We start from the raw sequence: 12,785 nt of genomic DNA, 5'->3' as shown, positions 1-12,785 counted from the left end.
TCATTTTGTAAATATATTGCATTATTCTACACAGGTAATTACAACAAAGGAATTTCCAGTAATAAAATATTTCCAACTGCAAAATAAGCTGCTGTTTCAGCTAAAAAATGTGGGGAAGGAAATCATGGAATGAGACAAACCTCTCACAATGGGACACAAAAATTTAGTTTAATTCTATGAACTGCTGAAATAAAACGCCCTTCTACATTAATGTTCAACAGAACATCATCTCTCCTTGGATTATGTAATCTCTACCTATTAGAGGTTCTAGTTCACTTAAGTAAAAATAATTTAAATTTGATTTTAAATATTTACCTGTATATGTAAACATGGTATGGATAAAATCAAAGGAAAATGAAATTAAACAGACTGACAACACCAAAGGTTAATAAGGATGTAAAACAACTGGAACTCTCATACATTGCTGACAGGAGTATAAAATTGCACAAGCATCTTAGAAAACAGCTTAGCACTTATTTAAAAAGTTAAATGTCCATCTACCCAAGACCTAGTAATTCTACTCCTAGGTTTCTGTCTAAAATAAAGAGGAATACACCTGAAACACAACACTGCAAATCAACTATAGTCCAATATAAAATAAAAAATAAAATTTAAAAATAAAATAAAATACAATAAAGAGGGAAAGGATTCCCCAAAATTCTAGAATAGGGTCACAGAGATTTTCAGAAATCAAGGTAGGATCACTGTTTAAGATTTAAAGGTTATTGAGGGGGCTTCCCTGGTGGCGCAGTGGTTGAGAGTCCACCTGCCGATGAGGGGGACGGGTTCGTGCCCCAGTCCGGGAAGATCCCACATGCTGCGGAGCAGCTAGGCCCGTGAGCCATGGCCGCTGAGCCTGCGCGTCCGGAGCTGTGCTCCGCAGCGGGAGAGGCCACAACAGTGAGAGGCCCGCGTACCGCAAAAAAAAAGGGTTATTGAGGTAATATGGAAAAGTTCGTCCAATTGCTATGCTGTCAGTATGGGGTGACCAGGACTCTAATTCTAGCACTGCTGCGGTAAGGAAACTCCTGAGAGGGCTGCAAAAGCTACTGCATGGAGTCCTAAACTCGCACAAGATAATGGAATAACAAAATATAAGAAATAGTTGGGTAATGGCTGGGTGGAATTTATCCATCGATTAGAGGAAACTGGTGCTGAGTTTTAAACGAAAATCATTAAACGAAAACAGTATATCAGCTATTGGTCAATCGTCAGAGTCAATGATACAGAAAAGAGCTAAAGGACAAGGAATATTAGAATAAATCTTAGGCATAAGAATAAGTGGGGCTTTGGGACTAGGATTTATATTAATTTAGTTGGGGTTGTGCTCTGTCTCTCCACAACCACCCCAAACCAAAGCCAACCAAGGTAATATCTGTAAATTTTCTGTTGTCTTTTAAATGTATTTCAACGTTTCAAAAACTAGAAAATGGTCTTAAAGTTTTTTTTTTAAATATGATATTAGAGCTTCAGACTACAAATTACAGATCAGAATTCATCTAACATATCAAAAAATAAAGTACATTATTCTCTTCCCCTGGGGAGTTGTCGACAGAGAAGAAGTCAAAGATTCTTGGCTGTAAACTCCACTTTCACTGTAAGAGCTGATGTTTGGAGAGGAAGATCGAGATGCAGAGTCCACAGTCAAGTCGAGCTTAATTGCAGAATCAGGGCTTTCAAGATCAGAAGTACTGCCACTCAGTTTTGCTCTTTTCTTAGCTGCACTATTACGAAGGGACCTAAGAGAGCTCTGCATCTAAAAAAAATTAAAACAATTAACTTTACAAAATAATTATATAAGTAAAAGTTATCCTTAAATTTCAAACTCCAATAACTATACCTAGCTAGCCACTCTTCAATCCAATACTAACAAGATGGATGTTAACATATCTGTACATAGTATAAATACAGATTTCATCACTCAGGTATTTATTTATAAACAACTTCCTAGATTATAAGTTCCTTAAGAGGAAGGATCTCAAGATATTATTCACCATGGTACTTCCAGCACTGGGTACAACGACTAATATATTGTAAAAATTCATTCATAGGTGAATCATTGAATCAGATAGTAGCACAGTTAAAGTCACAGAGGTCCATTTAACCTTAGGTCAATAGTGTGCTGATGTGGCTATTTAGAAGTTCTATGAGAAGGTCAGCAAAAAGTAATCAGCTTTCTAAATTTGAAGTTTACATCAAGCTTGCCAGTGTTAGAGTTCAGAGAATAACAGATCATTGTATGTAACTTCTGAAGACAAGTATCTATAAAAATGCAGAGGAGAAATCTTTATCACATATATATTAAGTTTGGGAATAGAGCCTTGAACAAATTAAGGAACTCAGAAATATACATAAGCTGTGTTTTGCTTATATTTTGATTATAACAATTAATAGTTGATTTGATAGTACAGCCACTTCCCTAGTAAATCCTTGGAAGGTTGAATATCTAAAAACATTAGTATCCACCTATATTTACTAATAATTATAAAAAAAGAAATTACCCTTTCAATTACCCACTAAAAGGACTATTTTTAAGTTATCATAAAAGACAATATGTAGGATCAGATGAAATTTATGAGTTACACAGGAAAATGCCTCTTCTGTAAGTTTGTTTCCTGTAAATAAATTCCCTTCATAGTACCACTGGACTATAACTGGAAAAACAAAAGCAAAAAGAAAAAAACAAGAAAAGATTTTACAAGCAATTAGAAGTTGGAATGACTAATTATTTCATTAAGAACCAATTTTGATTCTTTATAAGTTAGTTTTACACATGCTTAATGTTAAAGAAATGCTTTTTAAATGAATATGCATTAATTTTTTTTGAACAAACTATCAGTACATGATGCCTTACGTCTTAAAAACAGGCTAAAATAAGACCACAAAATATCATCACTGGGTGTTTCAGTTTACATATTTAATGTAAAACACTTTTCAACCTGACATCAGGCAAACTGAAATGATAAAAAGGAAGCATCTGTGGAAATACTGCTCTGAATCCAAAGTAACATAGCAGCCACATCCCTTCTCTGGCATAATTAATATGTAGAGTTATCATATTGGCAATACATTTTTATAGTATAAATGGAGTGATCTAGGATTCAAAGATAAAAATACAATATAATGTCAATTTCATAAACTTGCACATATGCACAAGGGACATGCTCAAGAATGTTTACTGCAGCATAGTTTGCAATAGCAAAAGACTAGAAATAAGCCAAAATCAATTATATGAGTACATTATAAATATATCAAAATACTACTATAGCAATATAAAAAGTACATAAAACACAAACTAATGGTAACAGTGGTGCCTCAGTGAAGAGGAAAGAGAAACTGGATTGGGGAGGGAACTATGTTATGTTTCATTTATTTAAAAAGTAGGAAACAAAAACGACAAATTGTTCATTTGGTAGGGGTTAGTGCATGGGTATATTGCTATATTATCTGTACTTTTAATTTGAAAAGGAATAATATATGCACAGATTACTGGAAGGAAAGACATTAGAGTGACTGATAAATTATTCTGGGTAGTGGAATTTGGTGTGATGAATTTTCTTCTTAATACTTCACTATAGTTTCCATGTCTTCTATTGTGAACATAAAATATTTTTACAAATAAGACACCATGTTATGGGATAAAAAGTACTTGATTTTTCCTTAAATAACAACTATTATTTATAGACAATTACAAGCATTTAAAAATTACTGAAAATATTTGGTTCTAACCTCTTCTTGATCCAAATCTTTATCCCTGATATTTAATTCTGAAAGATCAATTGTAAGACTATCTTTTTCACTCTTCCAAATGTCATCTGGCTCTTTCTTTTTGGGTCCCACTGTACTTAAATCAGCTTTATCAGGCAAAAGGCTGATGCCCCGTGGTATGGGAGGTACAGGCTTGGTCCCATTTAAGCCTCGTCGGGAAGATGGTGATCTCACCAAAGCAGGTGTAAGTTGAACTGGAGAAGGTTTCTCTTGAGAATTTTCTCCTGCATGAAAAAGACATATTTTATTCTTTTTTTTTTTCAACTTCAAGTTGAAAAACAGTTATCGATAGCGTTAAAATCACAAGTGTTTAGAATTAGGTGTTTTTAAATTAAAAAGCACATTATATTTTACTAGAAATAAAGATTGCTACTTGAGATAAAAATATCAGTGTCCCCTAAAAAGTATAACAAAAATGGACCACCCAAAATCCTTTCATATCAAATAAAAATATTATATACCAAGTGAATCTTTTTTTTTTTTTCGGCTGTGCCGCATGGCTTGTGACATCTTAATTCCCTGACCAAGGATTGCACCCGCGCCCTTGGCAGTGAAAGCATGGAGTCCTAACCACTGGACCACCACGGAATTCCGTGAAATTTCTTCATACACATCATCATGATTAATACTTGTAAAGTCCGTAATAAGCTAGAAGGGTTAATTATCTGGCTTGATATAACTATGTAAGCAACACTTGAATGACTACTATGTGCAAAGCAGTAATACTGGGCACTAGGGAGAACAAGTTGAATAATGTCTCAGCTTTCAATACAATATCTGATTTTGGAGGAAAGACAAATACAGAAATAAATTAAAGAAGAGAATGAACACTCAGTGCTAAGAGAAAGTAATAAAATCAGCTGACTATGCAATAAATTGACCTTATGGTTATAAACTGGAACATCTGTGTTGTAGGGTAGTTTAAAGGTGAAATATCTGATCTCAGGGGCTAGGGATAGGAAAGCATTTGGGACATGGGGCTTGCCTTTAAAAGACTTCTTATTTTGAGACTGAATCTGTCTTAAGTAAGCTAACATGCTAATTTTATAATTTTGGACTGGGCTATTGTTAAGAAAAGAATATTTTAGTTAATAACAAGTAGTAGAAAAACCATCAAAATAATTTTAACAGAGAGTAAATAGTCAAGAAATGTCAAATAAATACTAGACATTATAGTAAATATATGAATTATATTTTATATTTGTAAAGCTAAAACTTGTTAGTAGGATCTCAGGCTGTTCATGTTCATATACCTTATAAAGCATTATTATTTGTTTAGTTCCGAAAAAGGATTCTGAAGTGCCAATATAAGAAAAAAAAAGAAATGAGAATTTCAATTGAATTTTATATTACACATTTGATCTATTTAACTTTGTTAAATATTTTCTTAAATATTTACTAATTCAGAGAAATAAAACACAATTTACCAGCTTTTAAAGATCTAACAACCCGAACTTCAAAGTAATTATTCGAACATACAAATAAATTTGAACAAAGTATTAATTTTTACCATCATGTATACCTGTAGGATCAGATGACTTTTGGCTGACAAGCTTTTTCTGTGGACTTGGCTTTGAAACTCCTTCAAAGCTTTTAAGAGGCCAGGAATTTGAGAAATTAACAGAATTATCTTGGGACTTCTTTGGAGATACAGTAAGAGATGTGTGCTTTGGACTAGTTCGAGGTGATGAGAGAGGATAGGATGGAAGAATGAAGCCTCCTGAACTTGGATTTGGACCAGAGTATGATGAAGTCCGTTCTGTCTGACTACCAAATGTTTGCTGTGTCTTACTGCCAAAATTTAGGCTAGCATAAACTGTAATAAAACAAAAGAGAATGTAATTTATTTATACACATCTTCTAAGAGTTTTAAGTTTTTTTGCTTTTCACATTCAGGTTTTTAATCCCATCTGGCATTTATATTTTTGTATGATGTGAGGTAAAGACCTAATTTAACTTTCTGCTATAGAGATAGTCCAGTTTCCCCAGTGCCACTTTTTGAGCCACACATTCTCTTTCATCTATAAATCTCCCATATGTATATTTAGGTCTATTCTTAGGTGCTTCTTATTGGTTGCCTTAGTCTTTTTGTCTGTTCTTGCACTAGCACCACAATGTTTTATTTATCATCACACTAATAGGATGAGTCTCCTTCCATTTTTTTCCCAGTTTTATTGAGAGATGGTTGACATACATTACTGTGTAACTTTCAGGCACACACCATGATGGTTTGATATATATATATATATATATATATATATATATACACACATTGTAAAATGATTATCAAAATAGGTTCAGCGAACATCTACCTTCTGACATGGATACAATAAAAAGAAAAGAAAAAAGGAAAAAAAATTTTTCTCTTTATGATGAGAACACTTAGGATTTATTCTCGTAACAACTTTTCTGTATGCCACACAGCAGTGTTAACTATAGTAATCATGTTGTCTCCTTCCATTTTGATCTTCTTTAGAATTATCTAGGCCATTCTTGGTCCTCCATTCTTTCATATGAATTTCAGGATTAGCCTGTCAGGTTCCATAAAAGATCCTGTTGAGATTTTGACAGAAATGACACTGAATCTCCTTGTTTAAAAATATAGGATCTCTTTTAATTTATTCAGGCCTTCTTTCACGTCTCTCAAAAAAGTAACTTAGTTTTCATAATAAATGGTATGCAAATCTTCTGTTAGATTTCCAGATACTTACACATTTTGTTGATACTATAATTTTTCTTAAAAACTACATTTTCTTAATGTTGCTGGTGTCTGGGAGCTTTATTGACCTTTCCTTTCAGGTTTTATATTTGGCAACCTTGCTAAATTATTTATTATTTTAATAGTTTTCTGTATATCCTTTTGGATTTTCTACATAGATAATTAATCCAATAATGGTAATAATGATAATGATGAAGACTATGATGACAATAATGAGAGCTAATATTTATTGAGCTAATGTTTATGTGCCAGATGGTGTTCCAAGTACTTTATATGTATTAACTAATTTAATCCTCACAACAATTTTGTGGGGTTGGTACTATACTTATTTTATAGATAAAAAAATGACACAGTAAATTGCTAAAAATCGCACACTAGGAAATTATAAAGCTGGGATATGAACTCAGGCACTCTGGCTCCCAAGCCTGTGCTTTTAACCACTACATTGTATCATGTTTTATCTGCTTAGAAAGGTATAATCTCCCAAGACTGAACCAGGAAGAAATAGAAAATATGAACAGACCAATTACCAGTACTGAAATTGAATCAGTAATTTTAAAACTCCCGACAAACAAAACTCTGGTACCAGATAGCTTCACAAGTGAGTTCTATCAATTCACCTATCCTCGAACTATTCCACAAAATTACAGAGGAAGGAACACTGCCAAACTCATTCTATGAGGGCAGCATCACACTGATACCAAAACCAGACAAAGATGCCACAAAACAAGAAAATTGCAGGCCAATATCACTGATGAACATAGATATAAAAATCCTCAACAAAACACTAGCAAACGAAGTCCAGCAATACATTAAAAGGATCCTACATCATGATCAAGTGGGATTTATGCCAGGGATGCAAGGATTTTTCAATATCTGCAAATCAATCAATGTGATATGCCACATTAACAAATTGAAGAATAAAAACCTTATGATCATAGCAATAGATGCAGAAACAGCTCTTGATAAAATTCAACATCCACTTATGATAAAAACCTCTCCAGAAAGTGGGCATAGAGGAAACATACCTCAACCTAATGAAGGCCACATATGACAAACCCACAGCTAACATACTCAGTGGTGAAAAGCTGAAAGCATTTCCTAAGATCAGGAACAAGACATGGATGCCCACTCTTGCCACGTTTATTCAACATAGTTTTCAAAGTCCTAGCCACAGAAGTCAGAGAATAAAAAGAAATAAAAAGAATCCAAATTGGAAAGGAAGAAGTAAAACTGTCACTGTTTGCACATGACATGATACTATACACAGAAAATCCTAGAGACACTACCAGAAAACTACTAGTGCTCATCAATGAATTCAGTAAAGTTGCAAAATACAAAATAAACAGAAATCTGTTACATTTCTATACAATAACAACAAACTATCAGGGAATTCCCTGGTGCTCCAGTGGTTAGGACTCTACGCTTTCACCGCCAAGGGCCTAGGTTCAATCCCTGGTCGGGGAAGTAAGATCCCAGGAGCCGTGTGGCACAGCCAAAAAACAAACATGAAAAAACTATCAGAAAGAGAAATTAAGGGGCTTCCCTGGTGGTGCAGTGGGTAGGAGTCCGCCTAGCAAGGTGCAGTGGGTAGGAGTCCGCCTAGCAATGCAGGGGACACAGGTTCGAGCCCTGGTCCGGGAAGATCCCACATGCCGCGGAGCAGCTAAGCCCGTGTGCCACAACTACTGAGCCTGTGCTCTAGAGCCCGCGAGCCACAACTACTGAGCCCGCGTGCCACAACTACTGAAGCCCACGTGCCTGGGGCCCATGCTCCACAACAAGAGAGGCCACCACAACGAGAAGCCCACACACTGCAATGAAGAGTAGCCCCCACTAGCCGTAACTAGAAAAGGCCCACATGCAGCAATGGAGACCCAATGCAGCCAAAAATAAATAAATGAATAAATAAATTTTAAAAAAAAAGAAAGAGAAATTAACAATCCCATTTACCATTGCATCAAAAATAATAAAATACCTAGGAATAAACCTACCTAAGGAGGTAAAAGACCGATACTTGGAAAACGATAAGACACTGATGAAAGAAACTGAAGATGGCACAAACAGATGGAAAGATATACTGTGTTCTTGGATTGAAAGAATCAACATTGTTCAAATGACCATACTACCCAAGGCAATCTACAGATTCAGGGCAATGCCTATCAACATATCAATGGTATTTTTCATAGAACTAGAACAAAAAATTTTTTTAATTTGTATGGAAGCACAAAAGATCCCGAATAGCCAAAACAATTTTGAGAGAGAACAGAGCTGGAGGAATCATACTCCCTGATTTCAGACTATATTACAAAGCTATAGTCATCAAAACAGTATGGTACTGGCACAAAAACAGACACACAGATCAATGGAACAAGATAAAGAGCCCAGAAATAAATTCATGCATTTATGGTCAATTAATCCATGATAAAGGAGGCAAGAATAAACAATGGAGAAAAGACAATCTCTTCAAATAAGCAGTACTAGGAAAACTGGACAGTTACATGCAAAAGAATGAAATTAGAACATTTCTCTAACATCATATACAAAACAGACTCAAAATGGATGAAAGACCTAAATGTAAGACTGGATACTATAAAACTCCTAGAGGAAAATATAGGCAGAACACTCTTTGACACAAATCGCAGTAGCATTTTTTGGATCCAACTCCTAAAGTAAAGGAAATAAAAGCAAAAATAAACAAATGAGACCCAATTAAACTTAAAAGCTTTTATACAGCAAAGGAAACCATCAACAAAACGAAAAGACAACCTACTAAATGGGAACAAATATTTGCAAATGATATGACTGATAAAGGATTAATATCCAAGCATATAAACAGCTCATACAACTCAACACCAAAAAAACAAACAATCCAATTAAAAAATAGGCAGAAAACCTGAATAGACATTCTTCCAAAAGGGAAATGCAGATGGCCAACAGGCACATGAAAAGATGTTCAACATTGCTAATCATCAGGGAAAGGAAATGCAAATCAAAACCACAAGACAATAGATATCACCTCACACCTGTCAGAATGGCTATCATCGAAAAGAACACAAATAACAAATGTTGGCAAGGATGTGGAGACAGGGGAACCCTCAGACAGTGTTGGTAGGAATGTAAATTGGTGCAGCCACCGTGGAAAACAGTAGAGAGGTTTCTCAAAAAATTACAAATAGAACTACAATATGACCCAACAATTCCACTCCTGGGTATATATCCGAAAAAAACCCAAAAACTCTAATTTGAAAAGAAACATGCACCCCAATGTTCACAACAACATTATTTACAATAGCCGAGATATGGAAGCAACTGAAGTGTCCATCAACAGATGAATGGATAAAGATGTGGTATATATCTACAATGGAATACTACTCAACCACAAAACAGAATAAAATTCTGCCATTTGTAGCAACATGGATGGACTTGGAGGCTATTATGCTAAGTGAAATAAGTCAGACAGAGAAAGATAAATACTGTGTGATATCACTTACATTTGAATCTAAAAAATACAACAAACTAATGAAGGTAACAATAAAGAAGCAGACTCACAGATATAGAGAATAAACTAATGGTCACCAGTGGGGAGAGGGACGGGAGAGGAGGGGCAATATAAGCATAGGGGGTTAAGAGATACAAACTATTATGTATAAAATAAGCTACAAGGATATATTGTACAATGCAAGGAATATAGCTAATATTTTATAGCTATAAATGGAATATAACCTTTAAAAATTGTGAACCAGTATATTGTACACCTGTTTCTTACTTAATATTGTATTGGGTTGGCCAAAAAGTTTGTTTGGTTAATGAACATGCTGTTCAATAAAGTTCTTGGTGAAAACGAAAAATGTGTCTTTTATTTTTACTTAAAACCGAATGAACTTTTTTGGCCAACCTAATAAATCAACTATACTTCAATTTAAAAAGTCTATTTGTAATCTTTTAGGGGTTCCCTCAAATTTTCCTTAAATTTTTTTGAAGACTTTCTAAGACAACAGACCTAGCTTATGTATATAAGAAATAAAACATTTTTCTGAAGACTTAAATGACTATGTATATCATGTATCATTTACTTTTAATTCATATCTGACATGCTTAGGACCTCTACTTCTACCTAAATCTTATTGGAGACTTAAGTGGTCACAAATTGACATACACAACCTACTAGTAAGTTAAACCTTGACCTTAGAAAAACATGATATTCCTTTAGTAGCTGCTTTAACAGGTATTCTGAGAGGTTATAAAAACCAGAGCTACTATGAAGATCTGATTAAACACTGAGAGTGGAGGTAGTCTACAAAAGTAATGTAATCATTCAGGGATATCCAAAACAGGAAGAGGCTAAGCAACACAGAGAAGCCTCTCTGTTTCTACTAATCACCAGTCACAAAGGTATCTCATCAAGATTTGGGAAAAAAACCTATATCATTAAGAAAGATAAACTATTTTATTGGGAATAACACCATAAAGAAAAACTTTATGGAGTCATGTGGCCCTTTGGAGTGGGTGGAGGAAAGGATGGCTAAAGCGTAAGTGCTATACTATTAACTAAACCTTCACTAATTTCTAATGAGCATTATTTTTTCATCAACAAATAAAGACAGAAGTACAACCCTATCACTCAAAAAATTTTAGTAAAGAATATACAACAAAATCAAAATATCTCTAGAAATATTTGATTTGATTCTACTACTAAATAATAATTGATACAGCTATTAATTAGCATATAAATTGAAGAAACATCTTCATAACCAAAATTCATATGACTGACAGCCAGCCTCAAACCCTCCCTTTTGTTCTATATCTTATAAATATGTAAGATACCTGAAATGATAGCTAGTCAGGAAGTTATGGTTCCTAACAGGAGATATAATAGATTATTTAAAACTGTTATGGAAAATAACTGTCTTCTGCTAACACAGTAATCCTTAATGGATATTTAGGATATTATCCTAAATGGATAATTTTATTTTCAATTACTTGGTATTAAAATACTCATCTCTACCATGAGTTTCTAAGCTCTCAAATTTTAATTAGTCATATATAAATATATATATATCAAGATTACTAAATCTAACATCTTAAGATAACAGTTATAAAAAATTTGATTAAAAATTTTTAAAAAAATACAACATCCTTTTCTTTTCTGTAATGAGTATAATTACCCAAAATAACACATAAGGTAGATTTGGAAACCCCACATAATAATTATAAATCATCTGTATCCAAATAAAGTTGGAATTTAAACCTTTATCTTGATGACTGTTAGTTGTCCCCAGGTACTGTAAGTCAGAATCCACACTGCCAGTTTTACCACATATCTGTGAAAATCCAAGTTGTCCACGTTTCCCAGAAAGATTTGTCTGATGAGTTCCAGTGGTGCCTTTGGAAGGAAGGAAGAGAAAAACATAAAATCAAAAGTTAACTTTATTTCATGAACACATCTAATTTCACAAATGTTGGTATCATTTGTGTGGGAATAAATACAGGAGTATATATACACTGAGCCAGGCAGGCAAGAAAGGGATAAAGCTTTTGCTATTGGCAGATCTGATTAGTGACAGGGGTTAAATGACAGAAGACAGACTGGTAAAGTACAGAGAAAAGAAAAATATATTGAAAAATATGTACAAAGGCAGTTTCTTCCTACATGCTCCCTTCTCTCACCATGGAAGGTTTCTCCAGACCTGGCTTTCCTTCTTCCCAGTATTTGTAAGTACATTTACACTCTACCCAAAAAGGTCTACTGCAGGACTCTTCTTTCTTTCCTAACATGTAACACAGCATTTGCACAGCTTCGAAGCTTATCCAGGCATATTTCCCAGATCCCTTTCCCCTTCCTGTGGCTGGTTAAGGTTATTCTTGGGCAGGGGAATAAGTCTGAAGAAAAGAAGGTGATATTGACCTCTTTGGTATTTAGTTTATTCATCTATAAAATCCTTTGTATGTATTTCTAAAATTCTGATTTTTATAACTCTTCCTCTACAATTTCAAGCCCCTTTACCCTTCATGTACTGGACATCTTCTAAGTTAATTCTTACCTCCACGCTTCGGTTATACTTTCTCCTGAAATCTTGCCTCACTGCCAATCACAAACACTTCCCTTCTTTAAAATTCAGCTCAAGTCCAACCTCTTTCCTGGAGTTGTTGTAAACCACTTCCATACCTATGATCTTTTCCTTTCTTGAATCCCTATAGTACTTATAATTCATATCATTCAATCTATCATTAAATTACATGTTGTCTCAGTTATTTAAAATCTGTAAAATTATGTAAGAACTTCCAGATGGTACAA

General features: G+C 34.2%; 1 protein-coding gene across 2 annotated transcripts in view; it reads right to left on the bottom strand.

The window, feature by feature from the left end:
* TOGARAM1 (TOG array regulator of axonemal microtubules 1) overlaps nt 1-12,785 on the bottom strand; it is an 81,648-nt gene that overhangs the window by 49,256 nt on the left and 19,607 nt on the right. For both annotated transcript variants that reach the window (XM_027111132.1, XM_027111133.1), the window contains exons 3-6: nt 11,739-11,873; nt 5,279-5,584; nt 3,730-3,992; nt 1,524-1,756 (exon numbers count right to left, since the gene is read on the bottom strand). In XM_027111132.1, coding sequence (XP_026966933.1) covers nt 1,524-1,756; nt 3,730-3,992; nt 5,279-5,584; nt 11,739-11,873 — 937 coding nt within the window. The remainder of the gene's footprint in view (nt 1-1,523; nt 1,757-3,729; nt 3,993-5,278; nt 5,585-11,738; nt 11,874-12,785) is intronic.

The sequence above is a fragment of the Aethalodelphis obliquidens genome, unplaced genomic scaffold (assembly GCF_003676395.1).
Source record: "Aethalodelphis obliquidens isolate GAN/ISIS:26980383/991018 unplaced genomic scaffold, ASM367639v1 scaffold10, whole genome shotgun sequence".
NCBI classification, from domain to species: Eukaryota; Metazoa; Chordata; class Mammalia; order Artiodactyla; family Delphinidae; genus Aethalodelphis; species Aethalodelphis obliquidens.
This window is presented reverse-complemented; position numbering and strand designations above follow the sequence as displayed.